The 19,865-nt window shown below is 35.8% G+C and overlaps 1 protein-coding gene across 2 annotated transcripts in view; it reads left to right on the forward strand.

Annotated features, from left to right (window-relative positions):
• The window catches only part of BRINP3 (BMP/retinoic acid inducible neural specific 3), a 315,037-nt gene extending 295,642 nt beyond the window's left edge, over positions 1 to 19,395 (forward strand). For both annotated transcript variants that reach the window (XM_081825165.1, XM_006727836.3), the window contains exon 8: positions 17,569 to 19,395. In XM_081825165.1, the coding sequence (XP_081681291.1) occupies positions 17,569 to 18,685 (1,117 nt within the window). In that variant the 3' untranslated portion in view covers positions 18,686 to 19,395. The remainder of the gene's footprint in view (positions 1 to 17,568) is intronic.
• Positions 19,396 to 19,865: the final 470 nt, after the last annotated feature.

Below are 19,865 nucleotides of genomic sequence, written 5' to 3' on the forward strand. Positions count from 1 at the left end.
GTTCATTTGAAATTGGGTTTAGTCCCTTTAGGATGTTATGTTTGCACCAACTGCTGACATTGCAAGAACATTTGACGACACTTACCCCAGGGTGGATATCCAGTTATACGGTAGTCATGCTACTTTGAATTTAATTTGTCAAACAAATAACAGAAAGGACAGCAGGTGTTTTTGTCTAACCCCATTGGTTATGATTAGAGATATTATAAAACTATGAAAATTAATGCTGACATACCACTTTGAAAGCTAATTTTCTCGTGTATGTGACATGCCATAGCATATCTGAAATGTGTGTGTTCCCACTTGCCAGAATAACACATTATTTGCTGGAGTCTTTGGTTCTAAAAGCAGATGTTGTCTATTTCAATCAATTTTCAGTTATTAATGGTAGCTTTTAACTACACTTGTGAGATGCAGATACTTCCAATTAGTATTTTTCAGGAACAACGTGACATTTATTCTTTTTTTTTTTTTTAAAGCTCTGGGATTCTTTTTTTTTTTTTTTTTTTAAGATTTTATTTATTTATTTGACAGAGAGACAGTGAGAGCAGAAACACAAGCAGGGGGAGTGGGAGAGGGAGAAGCAGGCTTCCTGCCGAGCAGGGAGCCCGACGTGGGACTCGATCCCGGGACCCTGGGATCATGACGTGAGCCGAAGGCAGACGCTTAACGACTGAGCCACCCAGGCGCCCGTGACATTTATTCTGAGGAGAAAGTTATGGCTACTAAACTCCATTTTAATGTAGCCTCATGTAGATAAATATTACCAAGTATAAGCATTACTGTACACAGCTTTAGGGAACACCACCATTTTTCCTTTGATTTTACACTACAGAGGAAGAAATGAATGTTGCTTATTCTTGGTGGAATGAAACGAAAAGAATAGAAATAGAGTGAATGAATTAGCAAAGTTAAGATGCACCAAAAAACTCCTCCAGTGGCTGTCAGCTTTTTGGGGCAACACAGTTGCTTTGTTTCTCAAAGGATTCCTCAGAGAAGCATGTACATTTACTTCAAATCTCATTTCGCTGTTAATGCGTAAGGAAGCCAAATAGAAAGCTGCAATAGAACGTGTTCAGGAAATCAGTTTCATCTACCGTGTTTTATGTGTATCAGAGCCATTAAGCAAAATATTCTTAAATATTAAAACTACAATAAAAAATTATCTGTCACCTTTGCTTTTCTACAGCTGTCGGTGACTGTGACATTCAGGGGTCCTCTCTGGTCTGAATGTCTTCACGTCTGTGTCCAGAAAGCACTGAGCTTAGGAAGTAATTAAGTCATCCTAACTTATTATTGATTTAATTGTTCAACCTTGATTTCTGTTGCTGATATATAAAAACATAGAAGTTTCTTTCCCATGTTCTTCCTTTCTTTAAGAAAGTGTAGAAAATAATAAACTCAGATACTGATGATAGAACAAGAGATGTTTTAATGTGGATGGAAGTAGCATTCATTTACTTTTCCGGGGAAAGGGAGATGGATGCTATCTAGAGCATGTGATAAGAAGCTGAGATCTAGAAATATTTGTCAAGTTATAGGTGAGAAATAGATTTAAAGATTGACCCTTCTTGGGGTGGCTGGGTGGCTCAGTTGGTTAAGCATCTGCCTTTGGCTCAGGTCATGATCTCGGGGTCCTGGGATCAGACCCCACATCGGGCTCCCTGCTCAGTGGAGAGCCTGCTTCTCCTTCTCCCTCTGCTGCTCCCCCTGCTTGCGCACTCCCTTCCGCGCTCTCTCTCTGTCAAATAAATAATAAAATCTTAAAAAAAAAAAAAGATTGACCCTCTCTTTGCTCTTCAATTTTGCTTTATGCTAAAACTTCCCCCAAGTGGAATTTTTATTCCAAATATCCCAGTGCTTGATAAAAGAAAACTGAATAGATTGAAGTTTGATTGTTGAAGCATAGAACATAGTGTTCAGAGCAAAAGGAAAAGAAATGAGTAATGATTTTCAAGTTAACGTGTTTCTACTTTGCTGAGAAGTGTTTGTACTATATCTGAGAGAACCTTCTGTAAATTGAAAATAGGCAAGTTGAATAAGCTATACTTATTTGTGTCTACTAAGAATGCCTCTCACTTTATAAATTTTCTAATGAATTAATTTATTCTTCAACATAATTGACTGAATGCATACTATAACCCAGATAGTGTTTCTGGGAATGTAACTGTAAAGTGGGTTACAAATTCCTACCTTCACTGGAGCTAACATTCTGGTGAAGAGAGAGAGATTTATTTATTATTATTATCTTATTTTTAAAGATTTATTTATTTGGGAGGGAGAGAGAGAGTGTGTGTGTGTGCAGGGGGAGGAGCAGAGGGAGAGAAACTCAAGCAGGCTCCACAGAATGCTGAGCCCCACGCAGAGCTCAATCTCAGGACCCCAAGATCATGACTTGAGCCGAAATCAAGAGTCCAGCGCTCAACTGACTGAGCCACACAAGCGCGCCTAGAGAGACATTTAAAACAGCATGAACATTAATGTTCCAAGAAAAATAAAGCGGAGAAGGGTGATAGGGAGGGAGGGCTGGGGTGGCCAACAATTTTAAACAGGATATCTATGGAAAGCCTCAACTAAAAAAAATACGAGATTAAACATCTGAAGGAGATGAAGTAGACCATAGAGATAGATGTGTGATCAAGGGAAATCCAGGACTAGAAAGAGCAATTGAAAAATGCCTAGAAGCAGGAGCAAAAGAGTGCTCAGGAAGGAGCAAGGAAGCAGTGAGGCTGGTTGGAGAAAGAGAGTAAGAAAGAAATCTCAGTGAGGTTAGAGAATGGTAGGGGGCGCTGGTTATGCAGGATCTTAGAAGTCACTCTAAAGACTTTTATGCTAAATGAGATGATTGGAAGGTTTTTATCTGAAGAGTGAGATGATCGCACATAGGTATTAATGGAAACACAATGTATTCAGAAGAGGCCAGAAGAATTTCAGAACTTGGGGCACCTGGGTGGCTCAGTCGTTAAGTGTCTGCCTTCATCTCAGGTCATGACCCAGGGTCCTGGGATCGAGGCCCGCATCGGGCTCCCTTTTTGGCAGGAAGCCTGCTTCTCTCTCTCCCACTCCCCCTGCTTGTGTTCCATCTCTCTCTGTCAAATAAATAAAGTCTTTAAAAAAAAAAAAAAAGACTTTCAGAACTTAATATTCATGGGCACAGTTGGTGCCCCCCTCCACCTGTCTGTTCTCTAGATGAAAATAATTAGAATCAGAGGCACTTAGAGGTCAGCAGGAGTGGAAGAATTTGACACAATAGTCTGTAATACTTTTAGGAAGGAAACATACAGATTTTTTCTGTAGTAAGAAAATTTTTCTTTAGGAAGAAAAACATGTGATTTTCTTTTCATATGAGAAACTATGTCCTGAATACGGAAATGAAAGTTGTAGGTTTGATTTAATCCTGGGTTTTTTCCTGGGGAATGTAGTGCTTCAGCACAATCTCCCCAAAACAACTCTGGCATTAATATATGGTGACATGCTTCTTTCAATTTAGAGGAATAGGAAGAGGTTGTACTTGAGATCATTTACAGGAGTGATATATGTGGGAATAAACTGAAGTGAGAAAAAACATTTCTTCTAAGAGTCCAAATACTGTTAGGAAGACACTAAAAAGAGACTTTCAATTCACTGGAAGAGGAAAAACATACATTGGATTAAAAAGAATCAGTATGTATTTATTGGTTTACTGACTTTGTTTCCCAATCTAAAGCTGCAAACGGATTCTCTGAACTTTTCATTGAAAAACAAAAGGCATTCTGAAATATATATATAGAATATTGGCTTATGTGCTAGCACAGTCAACAAAATCATAATATATTTAGATATACTCAATGATCTCAATAATTTCAGTTAATGACCTATTATTTTTTGAAATTCTACTAAATCCTCACAAACCAGGAAAACAAAATTCATTCTCAACATTAATTTGACATTGTTTCAAAAATAACTGCACTGTAGGGATATGGCTAACTGAGGCTAAAAACACATACTTATTTTTTTTAAAGTCCTATTTTTTTTCACCCATCTCACCTCCAGGTTTTATTTCAAACAAGCATTGAAAATCTTCCAGGTGTATTCAAAAATGCCTGAATAATCCACATTCTTTCCCAAGTTGTTAATACTTTTGTTGATTGTCAAGTGTTTTGCCTCTTTGTTAAAATCAATAGGTGAAATATTCAATGAAAAATAACATGATTATTTTCCAACAGTTTTATCCTATGCTAGAAGGATAAGGAAACATGACTAAAAATGTTTACATAATAATAATTTAACTTCCAGAATCAAAGACAAGTTGGTTTTAGCCCTGTATCCACTTAGGTCTTGTTGTTCTTCTTTCATGCAAGGTACATGTGATGTAAAAATTCATTATTGTTCTAAACAGAAACTGAGGTAGACCTACTCTTTCTTCAGTTAAATGGATAGAATGTCTCTGAGACACACTGATGCAAGTTATTTCAGAATCTCCTTTGTACCACATGATTCTTTTTCACTATCCTATGACTTTAACATAATCTATAAAATACGGGATTTTAGATTATTAAACATCATGATGATACTAAGATGTCAGTATGAATTATATTTTCATCTCACTTTGTGCTGGTTAATCCAGGAACAGTATAGTAGTTTACATTTTGTCCAAAGCTTATCTGGACTGTAAAAACATTTCAGACAATTGTCACCTAAGGAGGTAGGCTGAAATCATAATATCTAGAAAAATACCCTTTCTCATCATTTTTTCATATATGCCTTTATTGGGCCAGTAACACCATAGATAATATAGTGGAGTGATGAAGAGCATGGACACTGGCTCATTTTTATAGACACTGTGCTGTCACTTAACGGGCATGTTGTGAAAAATGATAGTACTCACTTCATAGAGTTGTTGCAAAGGCTAACTGTATATTTATATACGTAAGATGTTTAAATAGTCCCCGGCACATAGTAAGTGTGACCTCTAATACATACATTCTATGGATCTGGTGAACTATCTCTAGAATGGCCTTTGTTAACTCTTGGTTTGCAAATGACATGATTTTATAAGGTCAAACTATTTGTATTACAATAGGTACTTATTATACATCTCATATATAAACACATAAGAGGAATTACCTGATTTTTTTTACATCATGGTTTTAACAGTTATTTGCATATAATGTCTTTTTTACCTTTCAAAGGATTGTTTGATTATTAAAAGATAATAAATGGCAATGGTAACAAATGAAAAGAAAAACAGATAATTTAAAATTAATTTGTAAGCAAAAAAATGATAATACCTAATTTTCAAGTAATTTCAAAATGGATTTACTGTTCAAAAATTAAATTAAGGCTAAACCTTCAACGCTAAGGAATAAACTTGTGGATGTCCCCCCCCCCACCAACAGAACAGATGAAGCTCTTGAAATGATACAAGTTTCTCTCTATCTTTCTGCCAATTGATAAGAAGCTCCTATTTGTATTGTTGTGGTTTACCCTGCAAGTGAGAGAACAGTACATTTTGAATACCCATTGGATTTATGTCACTGCTGATATCATCCAGAGTGACTCATTTTTTTCCCTATCAGATGATATTTTGGTTAATGGAACGTCTTGTGTGCTGAGGAAAGAGATGTTCTACATAATGTAAGTCTGCTTGAGAACCCAAGGATTAAAGTGATTGCTCTACTATTTGTTTTCTGAATAGATGTGGAATGATGATTTAAAATAATCCATCATTTTCTGTAGTCTCATTTGGAAAATAATGAGGCCAAAGAAGGCTAGACATACTGAATTGTTTCTGTTTTCTAAACAGTCATTTGGTTCACTTTTAGTTTCCACAGACTTAAATGTAATATTAAGTTGGTAGAAAAATTAGGAGATAATACCGGTCGTAGTCAGTTTGGGCAGCAATCACGAAAATACCATGGACTGGGTGACTTGAACAACAAATGTGTATTTTTCACAGTTCTGGAGGCTAGAGGACCAAGATCAAGGCACAGGAAGATTTGGTGTCTAGTGAGAGGTCTCTTCCTGCTTTATAGATAACCATCCTCTTTTTTTTTTTTTTTAAGATTTTATTTGTTTATTTGACAGAGACAGACACAGCAAGAGAGGGAACACCAGCAGGGGGAGTGGGAGAGGGAGAAGCTTTTGTTGCTTTTGTCCCGCGGAGCAGGGAGCCCGATGTGGGGCTTGATCCCAGGACCCTGGGATCATGACCTGAGCCGAAGGCAGACACTTAACGACTGAGCCACCCAGGCGTCCCGATAACCATCTTCTTACTGTGTGGAAACAGGGTGAGACAGCTGTCTAGGGTCCCTTTTCTAAGGGCCTAATTCCACTGATGATGGCTCCATCCTTATTACCTAATTACTTCCCAAAGTCCCTAACTCCTAATACTATCACATTGAGAAATAGGATTTCAAATTACAAAATGAGCGTCGGGCTCTGCCCTGGGCATGGAGCCTGTTTAATATTCTCTCTCTCCCAGTCTCTCTGCCCCTCCACCCACACACTCTCTCTCTCGCTATAAATAATAAAAATAATAAAATTAGTAGTCTGAAAATAATCCTGTGCAATATCACATTTATAATCTGCAGTAAATTCAATGAACCCTTTGCAATTTTGTAGTTAGAGTACAGCACTGCTGTTCACACTTAGAGAATAACTATCATTCTTACACTACCCACAGTTGTTCAGTAATTGGAAAAGCATAAATAATATGCATAATACTGGTATCTTATAACTTATAACTGTAGTGCTTTCAGATTTTCACATTTTCTTGTGTGACATAAAAACAAGATTTTGCCCAGTTTCTTGTCATTTATTATCCAGATAATCAGGGTTAAGTTCTTGCCAAATGGAAGCAGGGAGTTGAAAATATGTGTAAAAGTAGTATTATGATTCTAGGCCATGGCATCCAACATAGAGAAGGGTGAAAATAATGTATAAGGGTGAAAACAATCACAAATAAAAAACACCACAACCTCATGTGCTTTTTTTGTTGTTGTTGTTGTGAGCTCATGGTCAAAATAATTTTATTTATATTGATTCTTCAAGTCCTTTGCAGAATGTACACTCCTCTAGAAAACATATATGTTTAATTTTGCCACTTTACAACAATTTTGGAGCACTTTAAAATAATTATTTTCATTCCTGTTTTTGAATTTATAGATTATGTATTTTCCCTTCTACTAACAATGAGGTCAGGACAGGCACTCATTTGCTCTCTGCCTTTGCTAGATGTTGGTTGCTTTTGTTGCTAGGTTTTTTTTTTTCACTTTTTTTTATTATGTTATGTTAATCACCGTACATTACATCATTAGTTTTTGATGTAGTGTTCCATGATTCATTGTTTGCATGTAACACCCAGTGCTCCATGCAGAACGTGCCCTCCTTAATAATATAGGCTCTAAGCATCCTTGAATTATTATTCAAGTTGTTCCTAACTTCAATACTATTTTTTAATCTAAGAAATTAAACAGTATTGTTATTGTATTGTTATTGTTTTATACTTTCAATATTCTTTTAGAATTACCCAGTGGTTTACCAATTTCTTTGCTCTCCATTCCTTATGTTAGAATGTTAGGAACAGTTTTCTTTTGCCCAAACTACTTTCTTTAGTGAGGGTCTGTCTACTAGAGGCAAATTCTGACAATTTTAGTTTACTCAAACTATCCTTATGTTGCTTTCATTCTTGAAAGATAGTTTCAGTGGGTTCTAATTTGACAATTATTTTGACTCTGCATACCTGGCTATTAAAAATTTAGATGCCAGTTGAATTACGTTTTTAATTTTCTTTGGTTTCTCCTGCTTTTAAAAATTCTCCCTCCCTGTTCCCCCCCTTCATTATTCCCCTCCTGTTACCTTCTTCATTTATTTTTTTAACATATAATGTATTATTTCCTTCAGAGGTACAGATCTGTGATTCAACAGTCTTACACAATTCACAGCACTCACCATAACACGTACCCTCCCCAAATATAGTGGGTCTCCAATTCAACTTCTTGCCATCCAGTGTACCAGACTTTGTCTCTGATACCCAAGATGACCACCCCATCGTCGAGATCAGGCATACATATGTTTTTCTCCATATTATTCTTTTACTTCAGTTTCAGCCTGTGAAGTTTACAGCATCTTTCTTTCCATATTATAATGCATTAAAAATAGTTATTGCCAGAATTTTTTGGCATTTTACATTGTGGAGTTTTAAGCATACTCCCTCTGACATTTTTTCACAAACATAAGTCCATAATTCAATTTCGACTTAGCAGTTTTGTTTGGAAGGTCCAGGAAAGCATTTTGTTGGTCTCTAGGAATTCCAATGAAATAACAGTCATTTCTTTTTTCTGAAGAGCTCATACCCCAATTAAGAAAACTAACATGTAGGAAATTACAGATATTATCATGAACAGTATACTTTAGTTGAAATAATGAGACAAGAATCTATTAAACCACAATTATACATGGCTTAATTACAAATACAGTAATAGAGATAACTGATATACTCATTCAAGGAATTTAGTTGTTTTATTGTCAAAAAAAGACTGTCTAGAGTAGAAATGATTCAATTTTCATCTTGAACAGGTTAAGTGGAGGAGAAAGACATTAAATTCTATAACAAGAAAGTTCAATGTAGTTGAAATTGAGCATCACATATTTCGGGAGAGGAACAGGGACAGCCCTGGAGAATATAGTTTATTAAGCATTGAAAGCTAGGTGCTGTCAGTTTGTGAATGGCTTCAAAAGCTAGGCAAAATGCATCTTATATATTAAAAATATAGAGGTGTCATGAATTAGAAATGGATCAATTTTAATGTTAGCTTGCTAGTACACAAATGTAACAAAATGTCAAAAAAAGCAAGTGCAGGGCTTCTAGAAACCAAGTTCTTGCTTTACTTGAGGCACAAAGGGGTAAGTTGATATCCACCATTATAGACAACAATGATGATTGTATTAAGAAAGAAGAAAATGGTAAGTTTGGAGACATTCTATTTGGAGGGATGTTTCTAAGTCAAAGGTGGGTATATCATAGACAGTTCATGCCGTAATTGTGTTCATAGGTATATGAATAGATGGACATCAGATTTGGGCAAATTATATTTTGTTTATTTAATTTAAAAATAGGCTTTAAATGTAAATAGTATTGATTATTAGTTATACATATTTTTAAGATTTTATTTATATTTTTGACAGAGAGAGAGAGATAATGAGAGCAGGAACACAAGCAGGGGGAGTGGGAGAGGGAGAAGCAGGCTTCCCGCGGAGCAGGGAGCCCGATGCGGGGCTCGATCCCAGGACCCTGGGATCATGACCTGAGCCGAAGGCAGACGCTTAACAACTGAGCCACCCAGGCACCCCTGGTTATTCGTTTTAGAAAAACATTAAAATTGATTAAATTATTTAAATGATAGAGTTCACTTTTTATTGATCTTCTGTAAGTTGATAAGAAATTGGTCATGAAACATACTTTAAAAAAGCAGATATTATGAAAATAAGACAATTTTTTAAAATTTTAATCACTTACTGGAAATCAAGAAAGCCATATGAAATATTAACAACAACAACAACAAAAACAATGAAGGACATTTCTAATTTAGTCTTAAATTTGCTTTTTCAGCTTCCTCTCTTGTTCACTAATTTATCCACTTATATAAAATTTATATTAAATTTGAAGTACTAGGATCAGAGATGAATACATCTGTGAAAGATGAAATGGAATGGTCTCTTTATAAATATTTTATTTTAAATTCCTTAATTATATTATTTAGATTTTCAAATTTGGATCCATAATGCACACATTTTAAGACCAATAAAGGTTTAGAAGGTTGTAATGGGGGAATTTAAGTATAAACATTGCACATTGATTTAGTATGCTGTGATAGTAAAATAGTGAAGTAAACAAATACATATTTTCCTTCATAGAAAGTATAATGTAATGAGATACAGATGATTTGGTAATAATGACTTGGTGTAATGAATGTTATGGTGGATGAAAACCAGGATGTTATGAATGCACTTAGGAGACATCAGATTTACCTGTCTTTGCAAAATAATTGCATTTGTGTCAATATTCATCAATTACACTAACCGCTTACTAGCTGAACTTGCACATAATAAATACTTTTTAAGCTCTTTTAACTTACTATCTAATATGACTTAGTGGGCAAGATATTTCAATTTTTGGTAATCTTTGGAAGAAAATGAAACGCGGACTCTAATTAGGAAAATGCTGGTGTTCTTTTGATAATTTCTCTTCACTTCGAGTAATGTAATTGTGTTCATTTTTGTGTACCTCACATGTCGCAGCCTGAATGTTGACCTGTCTCTTTTCATATTTTATGTCACAAGTAGGAGAAAAACATATCTTTTGATTTTTTTGAACTGTAGTATCAGACGCAGCATCTTTGGGGACAAAAATGTAAGCAGATTTGTCTGTGTATGCCACTCAACCAAATGTGTCACAAATTAGTTGGACTGAAACCTTTTGTTTGTTCTTGCCCTCCTTATTAATTTTTGCTTTTCTTGATTGTGCTTTTGATGTCATATCCAAAAAGATCACTGGGAGTAATAAAGACCAGGGATGTGTAGTTTCAGTTCTATCACTTACTAGCTGTTGGACTTTGAACAAGTTCTAATTATTTAAGCTTTTTAAAATGCATGCCCTTACTTATAAATTGGGGTAACAAACATCCTTACTCAGGGAGTAGTGAGAATTGAGAGGAATCAATAAATAATGCCTATTAAAAGACTATGCTCATGATAAAACCTCAATGACTGTTACTACCAGGTAATAATTTCTTTTTTTTTTTTTAAATTCATTTGTGACACAGAGATACAGAGAGAGAGAGAGAGAGCATGAGCAAGGGGAGAAGCAGAGGGAGGGGGAGAAGCAGACTCCCTGTTGAGCAGGGAACCCGATGCAGGGCTCGATCCCAGGACTCTGAGCCACCCAGGCGCCCTGTGGGTAATAATTTCTTTAAAATATAACCTACATCTTCAACTGCTTCACTCCCTTTGTCTTTCTGCAAACCAAAATTATTAGTAGATACTTGAATTAAAATGTGTATATATATATATATGTGCCTATAAGTCTATAGATGTGTATCTATATACACATGTGGTATATAGAGACTTCCTTGGGAGACCGATGGCTGAGGGACCTTTGACAATGACATTCTTTTTCTTGGGGTGTAAAACTATTTCTAAGAGTGAGACTATTATATGTTGGGGTGTCACCATGAGCCCCAGGCCACATTGTCAAGGCTGAGATGGTCAGAGCAGCAGAATTGGAAGAGGGCAAGTGACAGAATATTATTTGATATTATCTGTCTGTGGCTGAGCTAATAATCAGTTTATGATTGTTTAAATAGCTGTGGGTGCTTAATCCCAAGCTCATATTTAGTTTAAAGTATTAGAGTCGGAGAAACATAAATCTAGGAAGGCTGAAAGGAAATGCTCTACTCAAAAGAGTGATATTTAACTTCAAAAAGATACTGAAATTATATTGTTTAGGTTTTAAAATTTGGATCAACATTGCATAGATTTGGAGAGCAATAAAAGATTAGAAGGTTGAAATAAGGGACCTTTGAAATAAGATTATTAGTGCTCAGAGAGGATTTAACCATGAGAGGAGGTAATTGTTTTTGTATCAACATATGTTCTAATACTTCAATGCAAAGCATTGCACATTAGAATATGTGTCCTGAATTTGAGCAATATTGTCTTCACACACGTTTTAGATTTTCAAAACTATCACAAGGAGGCCACACACGTGCTTTTAAATATAGTCTTGACCGTGTTATCAATAACTGTGTTTATTTTGATAAAGATAAAATGCAGAAATACAGTGTAATATTATGCATACAATGCATGAATTGTAGATAAAATAAAAATTTTCAATTTTCTGGAGGCAAAAGCATTTGCATTAAAGGAACTACATACAATGATATTTCTTTAAAAGATAACAGTAGTAACACAATAATAATAAAAATAAGCATTTACATTTATTTCCCATTTATTCTGTGCATAGTACTCTTTTAAGTGCTTTTCCTGAAATTGTGCTTTAATTTTCACAACAACCTATATTTTATTCCCAATTTATATATGAGGTAAATGAAACTAGATTCAAAGTTGATAGTTTGGCTCCCCAAAAGTGATTGAAGCCAATAGAGTATACTGTCACTCAAAAAACTAAACTTTATATCATAATTTAAAGTTACTTTTATCAAATTAAAAGTTATTTTATCTTTGATGCTGTCCAGCTAATAGCAATACATGGATATTTTCCTAAAGTCATTTATTAAGTACTTTTTCTCACGATCCCATGGAACAACACTTTCAACCACATTTAAAAAAAAATAATATTTAAATTTGCTTCTCTGACTTTGTCTTCATTTTTCTACTTAACCGATATGTAACAGAGGAAGTCATTAAAACTATGAACCTCAGTATTTTTAAAATTTTAAAATGAGGTTAACCTTTGGAAACTACTGTGAAGAATTTTCAATAATGAATTACAAAGTAGCTGGCCCATGACATGAGAGGTAGTCACTAAATAATTAATATTACTGTAACAACGTAGAATTTAGTGATTAAGCTAGGCTTTGTGTTTGTTTTGTTCTTTAATGTATGCACATGGCAAATTTTCTGGTGTAGGGTTTGCAAACTGTAGAGTAGCCATCTGATGCTGACACTTCTCCACACAAATTGTAACTTTTCTCTACCTTTTCTGAACATATTCTTTTTTTTTGAAACAATGTTTCTTTTTTTATTATTATGTTATGTTAATCACCATACATTACATCATTAGTTTTTGATGTAGTGTTCCGTGATTCATTTTGGTATAACACCCAGTGCTCCATGCAGAACGTGCCCTCTTTAATACCCATCACCAGGCTAACCCATCCCTTCACCCCCTTCCCCTCTAGAACCCTCAGTTTGTTTTTCAGAGTCCATAGTCTCTCATGGCTCGTCTCCCCCTCCGATTTCCACCCCCTTCATTTTTCCCTTCCTGCTATCTTCTTTTTTTTTTCTTTTTCTTAACATAATTTGCATTATTTGTTTCAGAGGTACAGATCTGTGATTCAACAGTCTTGCACAATTCACAGCGCTCACCATAGCACGTATTCTTACATGCTGATGGCTAGATGGTATTTAAAGTGCCCCTAGTCGCTATTTGGGTTGTTAATTTTCTTACATAGGAACCTTGCAGCCCAGCTGTACATAACATCCTCTGGGATTGCATATTCCTGGGCCCTACGCCTAGAAATTCTTATAGTATCTCTGGAGGGAGGCCCAGGAATCTGTTTCACCAATCACACTTATCATCATTCGAAACTATAAGAATAAGACCATATCTTAGTTGATATTCTTAGTAACAGGAAATTTTGAGAGACAAGCATTTCATTCACATTGTTTCATTATGAGCAGCCACCACATGTGAGACAGGGATGATGGGGGTTATACGTTACACCATTCCACCCTGACAAAAGATCGGCAAGTGGAGTCACACAGGAACACACAAAGGTTCAGAAAGCTATCTGTATTCCCCAGGGTCATGCAGAACCAAACTTTTAGTGTTTCTTCAAGCTCTGCTTAAGGTTAAGGACACTAAGTGACCTGTCCCAGGTCACCGGGTAGAATCCAGCCCAGAAATCAGGTATTCATCTTTTAGTCTAGGGCATTCTGACGTATCCTGTGGAGAAGAACAGATCTTCAACACATGGAGAATATTACAGATTGAACCAAGACAACTGGTTAAACAGCTGTGTAAAGCTCCCAAATTCGTATGCCACGTGATTCCTCAAATAGCAACATGCTATAGGCTTTTAGCTTAAATTTTAACCTAAATTTTAAAATTTTAACTTAACTCTGGGAGGCATTTTTCTCTTTTTAATACTGTCCCATAAAAGCCTTTGTAGAAAGTATTTCCAAAATGCAAACTCAGTTCCTGATAGATAAAGGAGTTCCTGCCCTTCCTGAAATGCTCCATGTCATAGTAGCTATCACAGGCCAATGCCCTTTTTAATTCTTTCTTCTATTTCTGTCTTCTGTTCTCCCATAATCCATAATTCTTCACTCTAATTTCTGTCTCTCCCTCTCCTTACTCCTCTCTCCCTCCTTTATTACTTCCTTTATTTAGTAAATATTTATTAAAGTGCAATTAAGTAGATGGCACAAACCATGCCACATGCTTGATGAAAAGGGCCAAAAGACCTGCTTGCCAGGAGTCATCTGTTGACATTGCATCCTCTAGCCTTAGCCCGAGGAGACACCAAATAATTAATATGAATATAAGCTATAGATGAGAATAAAAGAAATGTGGTACTACTTTCTTTATATATTTAGATATAAAAGGAAGCAGAGTGTTTAAAAAAATGCTCAATACAGGCTACTTTTGATTTTTATTTATTTTACATTAATTAAATGAATTTACAAAGTTACTTAACAATCAAACTTATTTAAAATAAGTTTAAATGCTTTAGAATAAAGAAAAAAAGCAGTTAAATTTTACTTTGTTGGGAAAAATAAAACTACGTGATTATTTGGGTAAATGAAAAATCCAAAGGGGCTCCCTTCTCTATTTTTGACTCCTGCTTTAGCCAAGATTTTACAAGGAGTAAAGCAAAGACTGATTATTGCATTAAATTTTCCTTTAAAAATCTATTCCTTACTTGTGAAATACAGTAAAACAGTCAAAAGGTAGGTAGGAGGGGAGAAAGGACAAGAAGCCTAAAAGAAGAAAATCCACACGCTAGCTCTTCCGTCCCAGGGTACGGGAGCTTTGACAGTGTGCCAAGTTATCAATATTCATACATGACAAGCTGAAACCCACGAAGCCGAAACACATTCCTTCAGTAATGCATCTGCGGGGACGTGGAAAGGATTGGAAGAGATTGAAAGCTGAAAAAGCCATTGCTTTTCTAAAGTGTCCAAATGCTTCTTTCTACAGTGCCCTAGTTTTGTGAGCTCTGTCTTTAGCCTTGGGTCTATTTATTTCATATTTTGTTTGTCCTTATGATTTGGAAACATGATTAGAGCTTACAATGAAAGATGAATTGGCTCAGGGAATTTATGCTTTGGTTTCAGGGAAGAAAATATAATTTTCAATCCAGATAGGATATATATTTTATATTTTTTATATTAGAAAGACACAGTTACAGAAGAGAGAGAGAGAGAAAGGGGGGAAGAAGGGAGAAGAGAACATAGAAAAGAAAGGAAGGAAGGAAGAAAGGGAAGGAAGGAAGGGAGGCAGGGAGGGAGGGAGGGAGAGAAAAGAGAGAGAAAGAAACCAAGATGGAGAGACATTAATAGCCTGTGAAAGAGAAAACTGATGGAATAAATACATCAGTAGCTGCAGATTAAAAATCAGTAATAATTTCTATATGTCTAAACTCAGTAGAGAAAGAATCAAGTTATTTCATACACCACAGAAAGAAGCTTTTTGCACATTTATTCTGCGGGGAGTAAACAACTAGAGCTAGAGGCCCTCATATGTAGATGTATGGCTCACAAAGTGCCAAAGAGCCTCACAGCATCGCTATTTCACCACCCTTGGGTATACTCCTGGGAGAATTCTTCTGAGAACTTATTTTTAAAGAATCTAGAAAAAGTTAGAAATGAATTTAATAGGTTCGAGTTTCCAGTCAGTGTTTTTCAGTGTGAGAAATAATTAAGAGGAAGATGTTTTATGCTTTGGTTGGGTTTGGTTTAGTTTAGTTTTTTTTTTTTTTTTTTCTTTTCTTCTGGTTCTATAACAAAAAAGTTACACTTAGGGAAGGTGGAAAAGAAAAGCTTTTTATATATTTAATTGTGCAAAAGTCAAAGTGTATGTTGTGTAACTCTACTTCCTGCAACCCAAGAGAGCTGGGTCTTTACAACTGTATTAAATGTTCTTTTTAGGGCTTTAAATTTCACTCAAAATTATACTTATTGAGAAAATGTCTTTTAATTCATATATGCATTTGATTCAAGATTCATTAAACATTAAAGGGCTGTGATGTCCTGGTAGTCTACTTGGCATTGGATATACAGCCCTGAGCAGGCATACGGGCTTCTGGCAAGCTGGGAATTATATTTAATAGGATAAATGGAGTATGAACAAGTGGGTACAGAATAATACAAAATTTTAAGTGAAAAAAGGTACCATGAAAAAGATAAGTAAGTGCCATGAGAGGGAAGAAAGGAGTTTTTGGATTTATTTGGGAAAACAAGGAAGAACTCACTTAAAAAAAAAAAAAAAAAAGGTGTTGCATTGCAAAGGGAGGATGGGCAGGGAATGGAAATGAATATGTAATTTAAATAGCTCAAATATTGTTATGGATAGTGAATGCATTGTTTTTATTGGTTATTTGGACAGATTAGTGCCTGTGTTTTACCAGTATTCTGCATGGACAAAGTCTTTGAAACTGGAGCAGTGTGTAAGTGTAAAGGATGGAGTGTAATAGATATATTTCGCAGAAAATCTCATAGGTACTAAATAATGAACACCAGAAAGGCATAAGAATATCAAAAATTGATACACTGTGCAATATTCTAACCACGTGCATGCAGTCTGAGCCTAACTATTTCTCACAAGAACTCACTGTGGAAGGTACTGCTAGTCCCATTTTTCACACGAGAAAATGGCACGTTATAGACACCCTTCAACTCTTCCGTGATCATACAGCTGCGATAAAAACAAAGAATTATCTGATTACAGGGCCACACAATTTTCCTTCGTTATTTTACTGAGATTTTTAAACACACCAAGAGTTTGAATAATGTTTTACACGAAAAGTAAATTCTTACATTTGCATCATGATTAGCCTGATGTCTGGGTATAAGTGAGGAAAAATGTTAATGATTCAAATCAAACACATTAAACTGACACACTTAACCCTTATTAAAATAACTTGTAGTTGGTTTTAACGAGATATTTTCAACAATTTTCTTGAGCAGCCTGTAAGAATAAAGTCAAACATGTCTTAATAGTATTTTCCTTCTCAGTGGGTACTTGTTCTGTCAATATTGATAAAACCCGAGGATTTAAATACACTGATTGACATTTTAGAGTTGTTTATTTTTCTTTCATTTTTATTTTACTTCCTATTTGGCTTCCTGCAACATTAGTGCTTTATGAAGCTAAGAGCAAATGAATGAGCAGTCACCATTTATATGCTCTAATTCTACTCTAGATATTTTATGATAATATCACTTTTATTTCCTGTTGCTGGTTAGCATTTCAAAACAATAACTGACCCAATTATGTTCACCATAAGCTTCGGAGTACCCTAGCAAAATGACAGGCTATCTTTTCAGAAGGTATTCCATGCAGTATTTCAGTTCAAATCAAATATATCCCCATCTAACCTTGTGTAACGAAGAATGAAAAAAGTTATCTAGTATAATATATATATATATATCATATATAAATATTATATTAAAATGTATCTATTTTCAATTAGAAACCGTCTGGATCTTTTATCCCGGTTAAATAACTGGAGTGAACCTAAGAAATGATGGTGAAGCTTTCAGAGCTAAGGGTAATTTTACTGCAGTACACCAAAAAATGTCTTTGTATTCATATAGATTCGTGTTGTTTTGTGTTTCTAGAACCTCAACCTACTGGCTCACTCGCATCCAGTCTTTTCTCTACTGCAATGAGAATGGCCTCCTGGGCAGCTTTTCGGAAGAGATGCACTCATGCACGTGCCCGAACGACCAGGTGGTCTGCACCGCGTTCCTGCCCTGCACGGTGGGCGACGCCTCCGCCTGCCTGACCTGCGCCCCCGACAACCGCACCCGCTGTGGTACTTGCAATACGGGCTACATGCTGAGCCAGGGCCTCTGCAAGCCTGAGGTCGCCGAGTCCACCGATCACTATATTGGCTTTGAGACTGACCTGCAAGACCTGGAGATGAAATATCTGTTGCAGAAGACTGACAGACGAATAGAAGTGCATGCCATTTTTATCAGCAACGACATGCGCCTCAATAGCTGGTTCGACCCCTCCTGGCGTAAGCGGATGCTCCTCACCTTGAAGAGTAACAAGTACAAGTCAAGTCTGGTCCATATGATTTTGGGTCTCTCTTTACAGATTTGCTTAACTAAGAACAGCACCTTGGAGCCGGTGTTGGCTGTTTACGTCAATCCCTTCGGAGGCAGCCACTCCGAGAGCTGGTTTATGCCTGTGAATGAAAACAGCTTTCCAGACTGGGAGCGGACTAAGCTGGACCTCCCACTGCAGTGTTATAACTGGTCGCTGACTCTGGGCAACAAGTGGAAGACATTTTTTGAGACAGTGCACATCTACCTGAGGAGTCGCATCAAGTCAAATGGCCCCAATGGCAATGAGAGCATTTACTACGAACCTCTGGAATTTATTGACCCTTCCCGGAACCTGGGCTATATGAAAATCAATAACATTCAAGTGTTTGGTTACAGCATGCACTTTGACCCTGAAGCAATTCGGGACTTGATTTTGCAGCTGGACTACCCCTATACTCAGGGATCCCAGGACTCAGCACTTTTGCAACTTCTAGAGATAAGAGACCGTGTAAATAAACTCTCCCCACCTGGCCAGCGTCGTCTAGATCTTTTCTCTTGCTTGCTTCGTCATAGACTCAAGCTGTCTACTAGTGAGGTGGTGAGGATCCAATCTGCTCTGCAGGCGTTTAATGCCAAATTGCCAAACACAGTGGATTATGACACGACCAAATTATGTAGTTAACCATAAATGTCAAGCACAACCCAAAATCTTGGAGGAGTTTTTACAGTGCTTTTGTGGAACAGTTTATGTTTGGAAGAGTACATTTAAATTGTCTTTTCAATATCTGTCTTATATCAGTCAATAACATTGGATGGCAATTTACACACATGAACTTGCTGACAATGAATATATTATACTGCAGTTTTGGTTTATGAATGAAATAAATACTGACACCAATCTAGAAGACATTCTACTTTTTACAATAAATTTCATTTGTAATTTTATATGTTCCGTGGCAATGCTTTTGTGCATTACATCCTCTAGAGGGAACATAAAAAGATACCAATAAAATTTTGTAGCTGAACAGTTATTAAAAAGAAGTGCTGTGGGATTCCTTTTTTCCATGAAATGAGTTTTATTTTGATATAGCTTGTTAGAACCTGGGGAAAATTCACCAAGAGTTTTTCAATGGAAACATTTGAAGGTCCCCTTCAATAGCCTTTAGAGAAAACTAGGTAGAATATTTAGTATTCAGTTGTATTTTTATGGTCAACAGCACAGCAGTGGTGCCTTTATGTGCTTATAAATCATTCCTAGAGACACCATCATTATTAAAATAAACAGATGAACTATTTCCCGACTAAATATGAGAACATTCTGGCAAACATACAGAAAAACCAGTGTGATTATAAGCCCATGACAGAGCAAGTAAACCCTTTATTTCCCTAGCAACTCCCTTTGTCTTGCTTGTCTTTCTAATTTCTAATAACCGATAATCAGCATACTCTGCCCAATCATTTTCATTTCAAGTACTGAAAACCTAGTTATTCCAGCACTTTACCAAACTCAGTAAAATAACATTTCCAGAATTCACAAGCTGTAATGTGTTGGTATAAGATAATTAATCAAGTAAGTAATTCAGATGTAAATAGATTTTTCTTTTTTCTCTCAGAGAAGCTATTACCAAAAGGTATTTTGAAGATCAAACTCATTCAATATAAAACTGATTTTAGTTCAGATTTTTGGCTTGAAATTTGAGTTCCCATGTTACCCATGGTACAATATTAGACATATAATTTGTACTTTTTTACTAGGAATTTAAATTGCATTTCTGTTTAGATATCTGGATGTATCTGTAAAGTGTGGTTATGATATTTATCACTCAGCTCCTGTCTAAATATTTCATAAACATTTCTTGTAA

Source organism: Leptonychotes weddellii, chromosome 6 (assembly GCF_054177405.1).
Source record: "Leptonychotes weddellii isolate Sample4059 chromosome 6, ASM5417740v2, whole genome shotgun sequence".
NCBI classification, from domain to species: Eukaryota; Metazoa; Chordata; class Mammalia; order Carnivora; family Phocidae; genus Leptonychotes; species Leptonychotes weddellii.